Source organism: Dendropsophus ebraccatus, chromosome 4, assembly GCF_027789765.1.
Source record: "Dendropsophus ebraccatus isolate aDenEbr1 chromosome 4, aDenEbr1.pat, whole genome shotgun sequence".
Taxonomy (NCBI): domain Eukaryota; kingdom Metazoa; phylum Chordata; class Amphibia; order Anura; family Hylidae; genus Dendropsophus; species Dendropsophus ebraccatus.
The window spans coordinates 4734508-4754495 of record NC_091457.1 but is presented as its reverse complement, the minus strand read 5'-3'; the positions used below and the strand labels follow the sequence as shown (position 1 = coordinate 4754495).

The 19988-nt window shown below is 46.5% G+C and overlaps 1 protein-coding gene across 1 annotated transcript in view; it reads right to left on the bottom strand.

Annotated features, from left to right (window-relative positions):
• The window catches only part of LOC138789165 (vomeronasal type-2 receptor 26-like), a 33236-nt gene that overhangs the window by 1224 nt on the left and 12024 nt on the right, over positions 1-19988 (bottom strand). Inside the window, exons 7-9 of the mRNA XM_069967769.1 lie at positions 12432-12630; positions 11446-11569; positions 3147-4040 (exon numbers count right to left, since the gene is read on the bottom strand). Of these exons, the coding sequence (XP_069823870.1) occupies positions 3147-4040; positions 11446-11569; positions 12432-12630 (1217 nt within the window). The remainder of the gene's footprint in view (positions 1-3146; positions 4041-11445; positions 11570-12431; positions 12631-19988) is intronic.

Genomic DNA, 19988 nt, shown 5'->3' with positions numbered 1-19988 from the left:
CAGTGTGTGGCGTTCCTTGCACTGTCAGAGCAGTGTGTGGCGTTCCTTGCACTGTCAGAGCAGTGTGTGGCGTTCCTTGCACTGTCAGAGCAGTGTGTGGCGTTCCTTGCACTGTCAGAGCAGTGTGCGTCTCCTGCTTCTGTGCACTATGATAAATAAATAAATATATATATAGATAAATATAATATAATAAATTGCTATGATATGTCAAGTCTGCATGTACCATCCATAACACGTACCGCCATTTTAGGGGGGTGCAGGGCCGGTTCTTGTGGTGCGGGCAGTATCTGAGGATCTGAGGCTCCACGGACTCCTTCTGGCTGCGTGCACTGTGGGTGGTAGCCCTGTATGTCCTGCGGGCCATAGGCCACTGTGCACCACACGTGGTAGTCTTGTATGTGCTGTGGGTTTTTGGCTCACACAGCCTACCACCCGTGGTACATACAGCCCGAAGGAGGTCGTGGAGCCTCAGATCCTAACCAAAATTCAGATCCCATAGTTGAAACCTGCATCCTGGACTCACTTCACCATTTAGATGGCGCTGTCAAAAGTGACAATGGCATTTAATGGCACTGTTGCCTGTCATTGGTGGTCCAGTGGTTCGGAGAGCCACCAATAATAACATCGATAGCCCGCACCTTTTCAACCATTTAAATTCTGCTGTCAAATGTGACAGTGGCAATTAAATGGTTCTGCCACCAGTCATTGCTGATCCAGTGGTTTGGATCAGTCCACTGCAGTAATATGGCAGGGTACTAATCCCTTGTCAGTGCAGCCTAAGGCTCTTTAGGTTTCCCGTGGCTGTGTGACTCGGTGGTTGGTATACCCTGCCTCTAGCAGGCTGTATCAATCGATCACTGAGATAATGGATTAATGCAGTCCTTTGTACTGCATTGATCCCCATGAGAGTATGAGCAATTATTAAGTCATTGCTTATAGAAAAATGTTTTTTAAAAAATATGCATTATACCACTGGCATCCACATCACTGTTATAGGTGCCGCCCATGAGGCTGAAAGCTTCCTGCCATAGAGGAGCCAGCATACAAGGCCACAACCAAACCATCCCACAGGGCCGACTCTAAGTTTTCCGCCTCATTCCTAAACCTCAGGATCCTCAAAGCCCCCCACAACCACTAACTGCCCGCCAGATCACCTTACCACACAGTAAAGTCGTGGGGTACCGTGGGCATGGTGGTGAGCTGGGCCGCGGGACAGCAGCAATAGAGGTGAGCAGCTGCCGAGCGGGGATACTGTAATTTTTGTTACATTAAACTCAACTAAACATGACAGCAGCGCAGAAGTTTATGCTACCCCCTCTCAGACCCTATATATGTGGTTGTTAGAGACGACGGGAAGTAGGGCGAGAGATGGGCCAGCTATTAAGGGGTTTACTTTAATAGGTGCACCCCTTAATAGCTGGGGAAACTTAATGGGGTTCATTATTGGAATCAAGCATTCGAGAATTGGAAAATACTCAACTCGAATAATGAGCATGGGAGCATTTTAGTACTCACTCAACTCTAGCGTAGATCACTTGGGGTCTCAGTAATGAAACATTTCTGTCAAAAGTTTATTTAAATGGCAGTAAAGAGGCACTCCAGTGTCAGGTAAAATTACTAATTCTGCAGAAGCATATAGGATAGCTTACCACCAAAATTCCTTCTGGCATCCATTTGTATGTATACTGTATGAGCCAACAAAACACAACAATCACTGAACTCAGGGAGAACAGCGAAAAAATCCAATGGAGTACTCATTTACGAGTCTCCACTGATTGCCCCCCACAAAATTTGAATATGCAAAGAAGGGGTCCGTGGAGCTTCCTTCTATTCCCGTGTTTTGAGACTCTACGGACCCCTTCTTTGCATATGTATACTGTATGGCCAGAGGTGGAGACATCAATCAGGGGGAGGGGCTAGAGCTCGGAGACAAGTACAAGTAAAGGTAGTACAAGACCAATGCTACCTTTTAATACATTTTATTAGTATGTATAGGCCTTGTGGTGATAGCTTTAGTTAAATTCAGTTTTCTCATACTGGAATACCCCATTGACATTAAGGGACCTGTAAGGTAAATATCAATCTATTTACTTTTTTATGGGGGATGGGGGGGTGTTGATCAGATATTGATCAGTATTTTATGCCGCCACTAGCACAACAGGGAAGATTGCCCTAAATTTACTAAAAAAAAATTTATTTTTTATTTTTTATTTTACTGGTTTACTGAGGACTACATTGGATTTGGTGGACTCCATTGTAGTCCACAATATAGACTTCTTTCTTTCTTGTTTTTTTAATAAAATAGTGAACAAGGGTTGGGGCAGAGTTTTTATTTCAATAACAAATCTCTCTGGTAGCTTGTCTGATAGACGGCATCCATTACTAAGCTGATGCTTACTGTTAGCCTGTAAAATGGCTAACACTAACCCCCACATTATTACACCAGTACCCACTAAAACTGTACAGCAGTATTTGGAGTTCATGCTGTCTTAGGCACTTTGAGTGCTACCAGTCCTAAAGCAACTAAAAATGGCACCCCTGGTCTGGTGTGGTAACAGGCTGGTATTACCAGGCTGGAATGGACCAAACTAAATATTTTTTCAAGTCTGGTGTTAATAGGCTGCTGCTGTTTGGTTACTTGACTGCTTATGGAAAATAGAGGGAACCCTACATACCAAACAGCAGACTAGTAATACCAAGGAGGAGACGGCCATTTATTTTGACTTTTCTAAGCCTAATAATACCAGCCTGCTACTGCTCCAAACCAGAAGTGCCATTTTTGAACATTCCAGGACTGCTAACACTCAGAGTGCTTAAGGCAGCATGAACTCCAAATACAGGTCTGCATGAGACCATCAAGCTCCTGCAACATGCAGCATGGAAGACCCACCCTGGGTTATTACCTGCTCACTGGTAAATGCTACACATCATAACACCTTGCCTTCAAACCAGATCTCTATTTATATAATATATGAGAAAAAAAAACGAAAAGTATACTAATTGTGAACTTAATTAAAGGGTTTTCAAGAATTTAACAGTAAAAAATGCTATAGCAAGTGCTAGATAGGTAAACGGATAGATTTGAAATAGATTTGCCTTTGCTGCTTGGATAACCCAGGGTCAATGATGTCACATAGTATTTTTACATCCTAGAATATGTTTTCTTGTATTTAATTCCGGCTTGAAGAGGATGATATAACATTTGGGGAAGAATATACAGCCCAACAGTCCAGCGTTAGAGGTCAGGATGGCAAATATCTCCACGGCCACCATGTATTTGCCTTTGGTGCTGAGATAAGCCGGGATCATGGCTATCCAGACACTGCAGAACACCAGCATGCTGAAGGTGATGTACTTGGCCTCATTGAAACTGTCCGGTAATGTCCTGGCTAAGAAAGCTGTAATAAAACTAACAGCGGCCAGAATCCCCATATAACCCAGGACAGAGTAGAACCAAAGATCTGACCCTTCATTACACTGAACTACCATCTTCTCCTTATAAGAGTGTGTGTCCAGCTCCTGGAAGGGGGGAGAGAGGGTCACCCAACTCATACAGATGACCCCCTGGACAGAGGAGCAGATCAGGAGCACACAGTTAGGGAGCGTTACTCCACTCCATCTGCTCCACACACTTCCAGGCTTGGTGGCTCTGAATGCCATGTAAACCATGATGGTCTTGGCCAACAATGAAGAGATGGATATTGAGAGTAGTATTCCAGTAGAGATCTGACGTATCCTGCAGGTTGTATCCACAGGACGACCGAGGAACAAGAAGACAGAGAGGAAGCTCAGCATGATGGAGACCAGGAGGACAAAGCTCAGGTTCTTGTTATTCGCTCTCACAATTGCTTTGTTATGATTTGCAACAAAAGTTAAAATAATGAAAATAATCAAAATCCAGAAGAAAGTGGCTAAAGAGGAAAAAGCGATAGAAATGATGTCCTCAGTGTAAGATAAATATTCCATCTCCTTCATCACACACAATGTTCTGTTCTCATTTGACCAGGCGTCTTCTGGACATTTCCTGCAGTTCTCACTATCTGTAATAGAAAGTCTATGTGAGAGACGCTCATTCCTTGTGGTCACATGGGGGGCCTATAATAACAAAAACTTTAGTATTGTCTTAGAGAAACACTACATGTGTCAGGACTGGCAGGTGTAGACAAGACAAGAGATCTGAACCCACCCACTGTCACCTGCCTACTTGCCTCAGTCGACCCTAGGCGGTCGCGGACAACAACAAAGACGTTCCCTACGCTACGTAAGTGAACACACTGAACAGTACAGACAGACGAACACAATAAAGAGTAATGGAACAAGCCGAGTCAAACCACACGGGCAACGAAGTACAAAATCAGCAACACAACGGGATAGTCAAAAGTCAGGCGGAGGTCAGAACACGGGTACGTCAGGCAGAAAAGGAATAGGACGGGGTTCGCAGGAGTAGGACAAGGGGAGCTGGGACCAGGAGTGAACCTAATTAACCAGCACTGGAACTCGGCCTTAGCTTTGCTTTATACTGAGCAAGAGCCCGGTCCAGATCCTCATTGGACCAGCGCTTTGATTCTCCAGACTACAGACAGGCAGAGAAACCAGTCAATCACAGAGACCAGACAGGTGTAAAATCAAGTCTAGAAGCTTCTCAGCTAAACTCCTGCATGTCCGGAAGCTGAGAAGCAATCGGGTGTGGCACACAAAAGCAAAACACCAAGCCCAGTTCAGACCAGGCTACTGCAGATTCCTGACAGTACCCCCCCCCCTCTTATGAGGGGCCTCAGGACCCTCATTGAAAGGACCTGGCTTAGACGGATTCTGGGCATGGTATCGTCAGACCAAGTCATGCTCCTCTGGTCCAAAGCCCTTCCAGTGGACTAGGTATTGCAACGAGCCCTGTACCCAACGAGAGTTCAGGATTCTCTCCACCTCATACTCTAACTCCCCCTGAACGACCAGTGGGGCAGGGGGAAGCGACGGCTGCACATATTTTTTCAGTGGAGCCTTATGAAATACGGGATGAATCCTTAGAGACGTCGCTAGTTTAAGTCTGAAAGACACAGGGTTAATAACTTCCACAATAGTATATGGCTAGCTTCCCTGATTGTACTCTCAATTTCAGATTTCTAATAGAGAGCCAGACCTTATCACCTACTACATATTGATGGCCAGATATGCGGCTTTTGTTAGCTTGTTTTTGGTAAGACTCTTGGGCTTTAACCAAGCTCTGATGAGCTTGGGCCACAAACTGGACACCTCGATCAGAAACAATGTTTTCCGGGACACCATGTAAGCGCAAAATATGATTGATAAACAGCGTGGCCAGAAGACAAGCACTAGGAAGTTTACGCAGTGGGATAAGGTGACACATTTTCGAAAACCGATCTACCACTACCCAAATTACAGTTTTACCCCTAGACACGGGCAAGTCAGTAATGAAGTCCATAGATAGGTGTGTCCAGGGCCTCTTAGGAACCGGCAGAGGATGTAACAGTCCCTCCAGTGGTCTACGGGGAACCTTGGACCTAGCACAGACCTCACAAGCATCAACAAACGCTTTAACATCTCGGGCCCAGGTTGGCCACCAGAAATGACGCGAAAGCAGATATTTGGTACCTGCTATGCCTGGATGTCCCGCCAAGACGGACCTATGGATTTCCTCCAAAACCCGGAGGCGAAGGTTTGGCGGCACAAACGTGAGGGACTCAGGAGTGTTATGGGCGGCTAAATCCTGAGACTTCGACACCAGAGTCACCAGATCCGGCTGCAGGACGGACACAACCACACCAGGTTTTAAGATCGTATCGATCGGTTTCTCGGGAGCATCTTTAAGTTCAAAGCTGCGAGAGAGGGCATCAGCCTTGATATCACGAGACCCAGGCCAATACGTGATCTCAAAGTTGAACCTCGTAAAAAATAATGCCCATCTGGCCTGCCGTGGAGAAAGACGTTTAGCCGTATCAAGATAAACCAGGTTTTTATGGTCTGTTAGCACAGTGACTTTATGTTTGGCCCCTTCCACAAAAATGCCTCCACTCATCAAATGCCATCTTAATGGCCAGTAGTTCTCTATTCCCAATATCGTAATTGTGCTCTACTTGAGAGAACTTCCTTGAGAAGTACGCAATAGGCCGAAGATGGGTAAGAGTGTCCGATCCCTGGGACAAGACTGCTCCCACCCCCACCTCGGATGCATCAACTTCAACAATAAACGGGCGCTCGAATTCTGGCTGAGCCAGTACTGGAGCCTCTGAGAAACATTGCCGAAGTGTGTCGAATGCCTTGATAGCCTCAGTGGACCAGTGGACCAGATCCGCCCCCTTTCTGGTCAAATCCGTGAGAGGTTTGGCTATTATTGAGAACCATTTAATGAATTTTTTATAATAATTCGCGAAACCCAAAAACCTTTGTAAGGCCTTTAGGTTGTTAGGTCGTTCCCACTTTTTAATAGCTGCTACTTTAAGTGGATCCATAACAAATGAATTGGGAGTAATGTTACAGCCCAGAAATGAGACCTCCTGGATACCGAATTGGCATTTTGACAACTTAGCACATAGGTTATTTTGTCTCAGAAGCTCCATCACAGTACGAACATGCCTCATGTGAGACGACCAATCTGAGGAGAAAATCAAAATATCATCAAGATAGACCACAAGAAAGCGTCCAAGATGCTCACGGAAAATGTCATTGACAAAGTGTTGGAAGACTGCCGGGGCATTGCATAACCCAAAGGGCATCACAAGATACTCGAAGTGGCCCTCTGGGGTATTGAAGGCAGTCTTCCACTCGTCACCTTCTCTGATTCTAATTACATTATAAGCCCCCCGCAAATCAACCTTGGAAAACCACTTAGCACCCACGATTTGGTTAAAGAGATCAGGAATTAACGGAAATGGATGTTGATTTTTAACAGTAATCTTGTTAAGTTCCCGGTAGTCAATACAGGGCCGGAGACCCCCGTCTTTTTTGCCTACAAAAAAGAACCCTGCCCCCAGAGGAGAAGAGGACGGACGTATGTGGCCCTTGCATAGGCTGTCCTTTATGTACTCTCGCATAGCTTCTCTCTCAAATCTCTCACATCAAAATAATCGGACAAGAATTCCGGAATCTCCCCCTCCCCCGGGGAGCATTCCGCAAGAGTCACAGCAATAGAGTGGGAAGCGCACCCAGGTCTCCACCGCACAAGTTCCCTGCTGGACCAATCAAAGACCGGATTATGTGTTTCCAGCCAGGGCAATCCCAAAATAACATCAGAGGACAAGTTATGCATAAGAAGGAACTCGAGGTTCTCAATATGGACAGACCCCACCTTGACCTCTAGACATGGGGTCATATACCGTATGTCACCTTGAGCAAAGGGGGCAGAATCTGCTCCAGTGACGTTAAGTGGACGCTGAAGTAGTAGGGGACATACCTCCAAGCCTGAAAAAACATGGGGTTAATAAGCGCCAGAGTCGATCTGGGCATACCCATTAATATTTTTATTTCCCAATACCAGAGAAATAGGTAACAGCAATTCATTTTTGAAGGTTACCTGTGCGCCTGAGAGACCCCCTCGATAGTCTCTCAGACGCTGGAGTTTTCCGCCGGTGGTCCTGGCCTGGACGGACACTGACGAACCCGATGACCTGAATTCCCACAGTACAGACACAGATTGTTCTGTAGCCGATGCATACGTCTGACCTTGGAGTCAGTGGAATCCACCTGCATTGGCTCTTCTGGCGTGGGTGTAACAGGAGGGGATGGTTTAGGGTAGGTGACTGGAGGCAATGAGGTTCTTGGGAGGTCAGGAGTACCCCTTTCTCGCTGCCTGTACCTCAAACGTCAGTCAACACTGATGGCCAACGTCATACTCTCCTCGAGTGAGTAAGGGGTGGGGTAAGCCACCAGCATGTCCTTAAGTCGGTCACTCAACCCCGCACGAAACTGGAATCTGAGGGCTGAGTCATTCCAAGTGGAGAGACCGCTCCACTGTCTAAACTCAGAACAGTCGTCTACCCTGCCTCAACCCCGTCAACAGACGCTCAGCATTGGCAGCACTGTCCGGGTCATCATATAATAACCCCAAAGCCACAAAAAACTGGTCTACGGTAAGCAGCTCAGGTGCGGCAGGTGGTAAGGAAAGATACCATTCTTGTGGTCAGGGCCGTTTCTAGGGGCGGGCGAGCCGGGCCACCGCACGGGGCGCCCACAGCTAGGGGGCACCAGGCGGCGCCCGATAGTACCCGGCCCGCAGTCCCCGTATCATTAGGACTGGCCCGAGGATCTGGAATCTAAGTTTCAGACCCCCTGGCCAGAGAGACCTTTAGCTGTGCGTACAGCAAGCACAGCTAAAGGAAACAGCAGCCGGGGCAGAGACAGAGAGGCTTCCTGTGCAGGCGGCTGTGTATGACAGGATGGCTGCCTGCACCGGAAGCCAGAAGAGGACGGACTCACGAGAAGAGGAGCTGGAGGCAGCAGGGGGAGAGGTGAGTAGCTGGTGGGGGATCCTGCACAGAGGGAGCCGATATGTCCCGATAAGCCCGCCGCCCCCCCCCCCCCCCCCCCCCCCAGCGGTCACCCAGCTCTCCCTTAATCCTGTATGTCAGTGTATAATGGAGGTCACCCAGCTCTCCCCTAATCCTGTATGTCAGTGTAATGGAGGTCACCCAGCTCTCCCCTAATCCTGTATGGCAGTGTATAATGGAGGTCACCCAGCTCTCCCCTAATCCTGTATGGCAGTGTATAATGGAGGTCACCCAGCTCTCCCCTAATCCTGTATGTCAGTGTATAATGGAGGTCACCCAGCTCTCCCCTAATCTTGTATGTCAGTGTATAATGGAGGTCACCCAGCTCTCCCCTAATCCTGTATGTCACTATATCAGTGTATAATGGAGGTCACCCAGCTCTCCCAGCATCCTGTATGTCAGTGTATAATGAAGATCACCCAGCTCTCCCCTAATCCTGTATGGCATTGTATAATGGAGGTCACCCAGCTCTCCCCTAATCCTGTATGTCAGTGTATAATGGAGGTCACCCAGCTCTCCCCTAATCCTGTATGTCAGTGTATAATGGAGGTCACCCAGCTCTCCCCTAATCCTGTATGTCACTATATCAGTGTATAATGGAGGTCACCCAGCTCTCCCAGCATCCTGTATGTCAGTGTATAATGAAGATCACCCAGCTCTCCCCTAATCCTGTATGGCATTGTATAATGGAGGTCACCCAGCTCTCCCCTAATCCTGTATGGCAGTGTATAATGGAGGTCACCCAGCTCTCCCCTAATCCTGTATGGCAGTGTATAATGGAGATCACCCAGCTCTCCCCTAATCCTGTATGTCAGTGTATAATGGAGGTCACCCAGCTCTCCATTAATCCTGTATGTCACTATATCAGTGTATAATGGAGGTCACCCAGCTCTCCCAGCATCCTGTATGTCAGTGTAATGGAGGTCATCCAACTCTCCCAGCATCCTGTATGTCAGTGTAATGGAGGTCATCCAACTCTCCCAGCATCCTGTATGTCAGTGTAATGGAGGTCATCCAACTCTCCCAGCATCCTGTATGTCAGTGTAATGGAGGTCACCCAGCTTTCCCAGCATCCTGTATGTCAGTGTAATGGAGGTCATCCAGCTCTCCCAGCATCCTGTATGTCAGTGTATAATGGAGGTCACCCAGCTTTTCCAGCATCCTGTATGTCAGTGTAATGGAGGTCATCCAGCTCTCCCAGCATACAGTTTGGGACCTTATAGGTGGGAAGGAAGTTTCTGGAAGTGCGGATCCTGAGATGTCTGTCTGGCAGGTTCAGAAGAGATGAGTTGTAGCTGCAAGAAACCATCATGGAGGTCTGAGCCGGATGGAGAGGAAAAGTGAAAGTGACGTCTCAGATCAAAGAAGACGTCACCTGTAAATCACTGTATGATGAATTTGTATTGAGTAAAACATTATCTGTTAGAAGCGCTGCACTGCTCTATGCTGCAATACACACACACTGCTTCCCCCTAGTATCCTGAATCTTGATAAAAGCCCCCCTTCCTTCCCCTGAACTGAGTGAGGGGGGGGGGGGGGGCGCTTTTATCAAAATTCGCCCTGTTGCCAAAATGACCTAGAAACTGCCCTGCTTGTGGTGGCCCTTGGAGTAGGGACATGACTATGTCCACCTTCTGGGCCTCATCTCCGGAGGAGCGGGGGAGTAACCTAAAAAACAGCTTACATCCCTCCCGAAAGGCCCGGAACTTTCTCCTGTCCCCTGAGAATTTATCGGGGAGCTGGACGGGCAGTTCAGGAGGTACTGGGGAGGTCACCGTAAGTTGTCGTGGGGCCGTATCCTGCTCCTGGACCCTTACAGCTAGCTCCTGCACCATAGTATTAAGCCGCTGCATTTGGTCCACAATATTAGACATGGCGGTCCGGTTCTCCATGAGGCAAAACAACAGTTTAGGCTGGTTAATCTGTCAGGACTGGCAGGTGTAGACAAGACAAGAGACAGTGGGCCCTAAATCTGAACCCACCCACTGTCACCTGCCTACTTGCCTCAGTCGACCCTAGGCGGTCGCGGACAACCACGAAGACGTTCCCTACGTAAGTGAACACACTGAACAGTACAGACAGACGAACACAATAAAGAGTAATGGAACAAGCCGGGTCAAACCACACGGCAACGAAGTACAAAATCAGCAACACAACGGGATAGTCAAAAGTCAGGCGGAGGTCAGAACACGGGTACGTCAGGCAGAAAAGGAATAGGACGGGGTTCGCAGGAGTAGGACAAGGGGAGCTGGGACCAGGAGTGAACCTAATTAACCAGCACTGGAACTCTGCCTTTGCTTTGCTTTATACTGAGCAAAACACCAGGCCCAGTTCAGACCAGGCTACTGCAGATTCCTGACAACATGATACAAGAAAACACGGAGAAGATGTTGCAGAAAACTATTTGTCCCTCTTCAGGATCCGATGTAGCTCTTTAGAGACCCATAAGGATCTGGTGTAGGAAAATCATCTTAACATGTGACTGTCATTTAAATAGACTTTCCACATGTTGGAGAGAGAGATATCAAAACCTTCATCAAGAGTTGACGCCAAGGGAAGAACGCGACCACCAGTTCCTACTCAACTATAAATATTGTATTAGTGGTAAAACGTATCTTTTAATACCATGATGCTAAAATGCTTCGGCTCAAACCTAACTTCTGAGCGGAAGTGGTAATTCCCACTAAGTTAACAGTTTAGGCTCATAATGAAGTAATGGAACCAAAAGCTAGTGAATGGAGAGGAAGGGTGTGGGCCTAATAAAAAATGACAAAATCTGGAAAAGTAAAGGTTTTGGGAAATTGGGATTCTTATGAGAAATTGGGGTACTTAACTAAGAAAAGGGTAAGGGTGGACACACTGTAGTTACCTATAATCACCTAAAAGTCACTCAGAACGTTTAAGGGGTAAAGGATTCTGTTATTTATAATCTACTATAATCTACCTGATATATTGGAGATTTCTCCTTCTGAACATCGGGCACAGTCATAGCAGCACATGTGTATACTAGAGGTTGTCACTCTCCTCTGTCCAGGTGAACATCTTGCTGAGCAGCGAGACTGCGGGATCTGGAGAAATCAGACAAAGCTTTATTGTTATCCTTTAGTATTTCTGTGATATATTTATAGACTCTTGAGATATCCTACTGGAGGACTTCAGTAGGCTGATAACCGAATGGCCTCCTGTGAATAGGCTCCTGAGCCTACACTGGCTTTGAGCAGGGAGACTTTAAAAAGACCTGCTTCTATTGCACTGCAGTGCTTTCCTTTGATGTAGCTGCAGCTGGGGTTTTAACGCCCACGGCCGATCAGCATAAGGTGTTTGTTATATGTGTTGATTGACTGACAGCTGTCAGCACCTGGGCCGGACCTGGAGCCTCAGACCCAATCACTTCTGGGACTGGGACTCCAGGTTCCATAGGTATCTTCCCCTCTGCCTCAGTCCTTGTCTGCGATAGTGCCTAGTGTACTAGTGTATCTTGGCCTAGCATTATTTCCTGCACTGCTTTCCTGGTTATCTGACTTCTGGCTCTTGACTATTCGACTACCCTCCTGGATTCTGTATTGTAATGTATTGCTTGTGTGTTACTGACCCGGACTTCTGACATTGCCTTATTGTGTGTGATTGTCTTGTATTGTTCTGTGTTGCACCTAGTAGAGAACATGGTTTGCCGTCCAGTTGTCCGTTGTCGCTTAGGGCTTCTGAGGCAAGTAGGCAGTGACGGTGGGGCGGGTGCCAGCTTCAGGGCTCACCTGTCCTTGTGTTACCCTGTCCCTGATTCCTAACACTAACACTAGTTAATACCATTACCCTTTTTTTTACAGTTCCCTTCAGCTTTGCTTACTGTAATAGAACAGCAGACAGTGACATCTAGATACCAAAGTGCATTCTCAGCTTGACTCCAATAATACATATACAGTGCCAACCTACATACAAACAGAACAGCAGTGGCACATGGGTTCTTGGACACTGCATTCCGGGGTCCTTATCCTCCATCAGTGAATGGGCAACTGTGGATTTAATGTCTTCAACTGGAGTAGGTGGATATCCCACTAAATCAACCACAGAGGAGTCTTCAGAGAGCAATAGTGACTGCTCCATGACGTGGGACTCATAATGCTTTGCTGATCTGCAAGGGGGTGAGGTGGAGGGATTATGCTTTCAGCAGCAGGTGGAAGACAAACCCATGGAACTGGAGCCACTCTGTGCCATAAAATCTACTGACGCCTTCACTTTCTCCTGACTGACCATTTGGCGAGCGATATTGAGGCCTAGTAACGCACACTGCAGACCCTGGTCCTGGTTGCACCAGAGGAAGGTGATCTACCCATCTGCTCCCATTATCATCAGCTCCATCACCACTAGCAAGAGAACCATAATCACGTCCCTTATTTATTGGTTTCTTTACATTTTTTATTCCCAAACACTTGGATTTAATAGCCACGTATGGCCTAAGGCTGCATTCACACATCGGTAGATTTCGCGGACCTACGGACGGTTAATGCATGAAATGGATTGTTCCCCTTCTGCTGGCACAATGTTTCAATATCATGCCGGCAGCGGGGAAACAATCCATTTCATGAATTCACCATCCGTAGGTCCGTAAAATCTACCAATGTGTGAATGCAGCCTAACACATATTTATGAGCCACAGCACTGATTGCCTAACTCTGGCAAGACACATATTTATGAGCCACAGCACTGATTGCCTAACTCTGGCAAGACACATATTTATGAGCTACATCACTGATTGCCTAACTCTGGCAAGACACATATTTATGAGCCACATCACTGATTGCCTAACTCTGGGATCACCTATATTTATGAGCCACAGCACTGATTGCCTAACTCTGGCAAGACACATATTTATGAGCCACATCACTGATTGCCTAACTCTGGGATCACCTATATTTATGAGCCACAGCACTGATTGCCTAATTCTGGCAACACCTATATTTATGAGCCACAGCACTGATTGCCTAACTCTGGCATCACCTATATTTATGAGCCACAGCACTGATTGCCTAATTCTGGCAAGACACATATTTATGAACCACATCACTGATTGCCTAACTCTGGCAAGACACATATTTATGAGCCACATCACTGATTGCCTAACTCTGCCATCACCTATATTTATGAGCCACAGCACTGATTGCCTAATTCTGGCAACACCTATATTTATGAGCCACAGCACTGATTGCCTAACTCTGGCATCACCTATATTTATGACCCACAGCACTGATTGCCTAATTCTGGCAACACCTATATTTATGAGCCACAGCACTGATTGCCTAACTCTGGCATCACCTATATTTATGAGCCACAGCACTGATTGCTTAACTCTGGCATCAGCTATATTTATGAGCCACAGCACTGATTGCCTAACTCTGGCATCACCTATATTTATGAGCCACAGCACTGATTGCCTAACTCTGGCATCACCTATATTTATGAGCCACAGCACTGATTGCCTAACTCTGGCAACACCTATATTTATGAGCCACAGCACTGATTGCCTAACTCTGGCATCACCTATATTTATGAGCCACAGCACTGATTGCCTAACTCTGGTAACACCTATATTTATGAGCCACAGCACTGATTGCCTAACTCTGGTAACACCTATATTTATGAGCCACAGCACTGATTGCCTAACTCTGGCATCACCTATATTTATGAGCCACAGCACTGATTGCCTAATTCTGGCAAGACACATATTTATGAGCCACATCACTGATTGCCTAACTCTGGCAAGACACATATTTATGAGCCACAGCACTGATTGCCTAACTCTGGCATCACCTATATTTATGAGCCACAGCACTGATTGCCTAATTCTGGCAACACCTATATTTATGAGCCACAGCACTTGATTGCCTAACTCTGGTAACACCTATATTTATGAGCCACAGCACTGATTGCCTAACTCTGGCATCACCTATATTTATGAGCCACAGCACTGATTGCCTAACTCTGGTAAGACTTGGATTTATTAGCCACAGCACTGATTGCCTAACTCTACTAACACCTATATTTATGAGCCACAGCACTGATTGCCTAACTCTGGTAAGACTTGGATTTATTAGCCACAGCACTGATTGCCTAACTCTGGCATCACCTATATTTATGAGCCACAGAACTGATTGCCTAACTCTGGCATCACCTATATTTATGACCCACAGCACTGATTGCCTAATTCTGGCAACACCTATATTTATGAGCCACAGCACTGATTGCCTAACTCTGGCATCACCTATATTTATGAGCCACAGCACTGATTGCTTAACTCTGGCATCAGCTATATTTATGAGCCACAGCACTGATTGCCTAACTCTGGCATCACCTATATTTATGAGCCACAGCACTGATTGCCTAACTCTGGCATCACCTATATTTATGAGCCACAGCACTGATTGCCTAACTCTGGCAACACCTATATTTATGAGCCACAGCACTGATTGCCTAACTCTGGCATCACCTATATTTATGAGCCACAGCACTGATTGCCTAACTCTGGTAACACCTATATTTATGAGCCACAGCACTGATTGCCTAACTCTGGCATCACCTATATTTATGAGCCACAGCACTGATTGCCTAACTCTGGCATCACCTATATTTATGAGCCACAGCACTGATTGCCTAACTCTGGCAACACCTATATTTATGAGCCACAGCACTGATTGCCTAACTCTGGCATCACCTATATTTATGAGCCACAGCACTGATTGCCTAACTCTGGTAACACCTATATTTATGAGCCACAGGACTGATTGCCTAACTCTGGTAACACCTATATTTATGAGCCACAGCACTGATTGCCTAACTCTGGCATCACCTATATTTATGAGCCACAGCACTGATTGCCTAACTCTGGCATCACCTATATTTATGAGCCACAGCACTGATTGCCTAACTCTGGTAACACCTATATTTATGAGCCACAGCACTGATTGCCTAACTCTGGCATCACCTATATTTATGAGCCACAGCACTGATTGCCTAACTCTGGTAAGACTTGGATTTATTAGCCACAGCACTGATTGCCTAACTCTACTAACACCTATATTTATGAGCCACAGCACTGATTGCCTAACTCTGGTAAGACTTGGATTTATTAGCCACAGCACTGATTGCCTAACTCTGGTAACACCTATATTTATGAGCCACAGCACTGATTGCCTAACTCTGGTAAGACTTGGATTTATTAGCCACAGCATTTAGTGCTGTGAATTCTGGCACTGACCCCCACTATAACCCTGGTGTTCTCTTCTCTTACTTATCTCCAGTGATAATGTTATGGCCAATCCTGGCAAATTGTGATGTTAGCTTTAGGGTGCGTTCACACGTACAGGATCTGCAGCAGATTTGATGGCGCAGATTTGAAGCTGCAGATCCTCTGCATGTGAACAGACCCTTAATGTACATTCCTTAAAACCAGGCATGAAAATAATACAAGAACTCACTTCTTTGGCATTATTTTTCCATACTATTTTTTTTGTGGCAACCCAAAAATCCAAGTCTTTAATAAAACTGTACCGTCCCACCGGGTACATAGTGAAGTTATCTCCAGTCCATAAGATGCCGTTATAGATGATATAGGAGGAAACTACATCTCCTCTGTCCGTGAAACAGGAATCGACTCCTTCATCTCCGTGGGAACATAATAATAGTTTTAAATGATGGGGTAGCTGTTATAAAAGAGATGAAGATCCCATCAAATATTCATAAGAAATAGGATATACTATGTAATGGCTGGTTTTGTATGTATACGTATCATTGTAACATGCCACAGAATATTATACACTCCATTAAAGAAATAATGTAAGCTGCCTATTGTTCAGGCACACCCGCTTCCCCCTAGAGAAATAAAGGCAGTGAAATGTAAAAATCCAGAGTGGGTAGGAAGATAATGAAGAAGTCATACTTACCTGTCCCAGCGCCGCCGCAGCGCCACCACTCACATGTCTCATGTGCATCCCACTTGCCCTCACTTTTGCCCTTAGTTCTGGCCTATACTGATGTCACAGACTGCTCTGACGCTCCGCCCCCTTAGCCCCGCCCACCACGTAGTACATGGACGACGGGTGAACATGCCATGTCACATGACCCCACCATCCATGCTTATTAGGCAGCACAGGCTGCTCTCCCACACACTCCACCAGCCGGGATTCCTTCTCCTCCATTACAAGTATGTGGTGATCCTTCCCTGCATCCATCTGCTCCCACCTCCCTTCTCTCCCACTGACTCTTCTCCTCATTTCCATCCCTCATTCCCTGAGTCCTCCATTTTGATCCTCTAGCTGCAGTACTATTGACCAGCCAGCAGATGGCCCCTGTCTATGCTGTTCTCTCTTTATCCTCTGCTCCTTTCATCTCATCTGATTTTTTTATCTCTTTTTTATGGCTCCATTCCATCTGGTTTGTTTACCTCTTGCCCTATACATACTTTTATGCTGTTTTGCTTCAGACGCTGCATCATTTTGTATATAGAAATGTGTACATACATGTATTATATAGTATGTAATTTATTTTTGCCTGTGGTCATCCAGTCTCCATTATTGATTTATACCATCTACTGTAAACCTTACTTTACTCCCATGTATACTGTACCATGAGCAGCTGATTTATAGTATGTCCATTTTTTACACAGAGACCCCTATGCCTGAGGAAGGTCCTACCCCTGTGCCTGGTTAGGACCCATTTTGGTCTGTTTTTTCTCTACTTACACTGTAAATAAACTACTTCACCTGCATTGTAAATCGGTGTGCCATGGCTTATCGATCCATGATAATCGGTTGAAGAACCTATTGCTACAAGAGCCCCCATCTTAGTGGTAGAGGTGTGCAGTCCTGTTTCCTATTCCATAATGACACATGAAGCTGGGAGAAACAGGAGATTGGAGTCCAGCAGAGGGCTTGTGGTGCTGCAGAGGCACTAGGATAGGTAAGTATGACTTTTTTGTGTTCTCACCCACCCCTGCCCACCGTAAATTTTTATATTTTGCTGGAGTGCTCCTTTAAAGACCCCAATGCTATATCACTTACCTGCAGAAGAGCCAATGAACTGCAATACCATTTGTCACTGCCGCATACCTCCGGGGATGGGATCGCATCTGCGGTTATCCGGCATCCCCTGCTCATCCTTCTGTGATTCCAAGCTCCTGTGCCTCCCGGCACTCCCCAGTTTCCTCTGTGGACTGGTGTGCGCATCTCCGCCTCCTAGGATGCACTTGCGCTGGCTCTGCTCAATTTAAAGGGCCAGTGCACCATTAATTAGTGCAAGCCCCAGGACCTTCCCTATCAAGGCCAGCCTCTTTCTTTGGTCCTTGCTGGTTCTTAAGTGCCTTACAGCCTACAGAGAAAGCATTCTTTGCCAGTGGTTTCCATTACAGTCCCTTTGCTACCGTTCCCTGACTCTGTTCTTGCCAGCTGCCTGCCCTGATGTGTCTGCCTGTCCCCGGCTATGCTTTTGCCTTACGTTACTGTACCACGCTTCACCTCACAAGCAAGTTGTACTGGGTTAGTTACCTTAGGGTCGCCTTATGGCAGTCTCTGGTGAAAGAGCCCCTTAGACTCCGCTCCCTGGTGCAGCACATCCACTATACTCTAGCCATTATAGTAAGACCCGGCCATAGATCCCGGAAAGGTGTCTGATGTCTTTAACATTTCCAGATTGCTCACCTAGCTGTCCCAGAAGATGGTCCAGCAGTCACAAACAACTATAGCAACTATCTGCTGCAGTGTAGCAACTTCTAGTGGCTCAACAATCTCCACCAGCGCCTCCACCTCCTGCAGTGCCTGCAGCATCAAGCTTGCAACCTAATCTTCATCTGGCACTACTGTCCAAATTTGATGGGAATTCCAAGTTGTTCTTGTGGGCTTTGTCACACAGTAAGCACATTGAGTTCATGGCCAACCACTTTACAACTGAACGCTCCAAGGGGGCATTTGTCTTCTCTTTGGGAAGACATGGACTACATCCCTGTGGGATCGGGATGGTCCAGTCACCACCAACCTCCAAGCCTTTTTGTCAGAGTTTAAATGCGTCTTTGAGGAGCCTGCCTGTGCATCCTCTGCTGAGACCGATCTTCTAAATGTTAATTAAGGGAACTTTTCCACTGAGGAGTATGCAGAGTAGAGATGAGCGAACCTCAAGCATGCTCGAGTCTATCCGAACCCGAGCATTCGGCATAGCGGGAGCTGCTGAAGTTGGATAAAGCTCTTAAGCTGTCTGGAAAACATTAATACATGGATATGTTTTCCCCATAGCCTTAGGGCTTTATCCAAGTTCAGCAGCCCCACTATGCCGAATGCTCGGGTCCGGATAGACTCGAGCATGTTCGAGGTTCGCTCATCTCTAATGCAGAGCAATTCTGCACTCCGGCCTCAGAGCTTGATTAGAACAATGCTAGTTGCTACCTTGAAGAAGGGACTTGCCAGTCAAGTTAAGGATGTGCTATCCAGCAGAGATCTTCCGTCCTCCGTGAATAATATAATCCTTTTCGCTACCGAGATTAACGATCTCTGAAAGAGAGGAGGAGGTCCATCAATAGTGCCAGTTGGCCTGTCCTTTCCATTCCTTTTGGTTGGCATCTGCTTTCCAAAGACCACCCTCTCCCTCTCCTTAGCATTCTACTGAGGAACCCATGCAGGTGGACAGCGTTGTCTCACGTAGGAGTAGAGTTTATGCCTATACTATGCCAGTCCCGATCATTTCCACCTGAACTGCCCTCAGCGTTCACAGCATTCAGGAAACTCCCGCACCTAGGCAATGTACTGTAGGAGAGGCCTTCCTAGGTGTGAATACTTCCTCTCCATGACTGTTCCTGTGGATCTGAATCTCAATGCCTTATGGACGGGCAATTTTCCACCTCCCTAAATCGTTGAGCGTATCTTCTGTTTCTCAATGATACCATCCAGTATCGTACAGGATTGGTGATTTTTAATTTTTTTTTATTTGGGCGTCCTGCACAAAGAAGAGATTTTTGTTCTTACCCGCTTCTCTTCAGCCATTCTCCTAGGGCTTCTATGGCTTCAGCGGCAAGCTCCCATGCTGGATTGCAGCTTAGGGGAGGTAGTTTGTTGAGGTCCTACCGTTCCTTCACCAATCCCATCCGGGCATCTGTTGGCTTTATCGGCTTCCTACCAGGACTTTGTTGATGTTTTTTCTGGGACAAAAAAGCAGAGACTCTCCTCATCGGCCCTACATTTGCCCAATTAACCTTCTGCAAGACTCTTGACCTCCACGGTGGAGGGTATATTCTTAATTCCAGAGACTAAGAACATGTGTGCCTTTATCAAGGAAAACCTGCAAAAAAGTTTCATCTGAAAATCCACTTCTTCTATGGGCGCAAGATTCTTCTTTGTTTAAAAAGATGACAGCTTCCTGAGGCCATGCATTGACTATCGGGGTCTTAATAAGATCACTTACCCCTAATCACTGAACTGTTTGATCACTTCCAAGGTGCCTGAATCTGTTCCA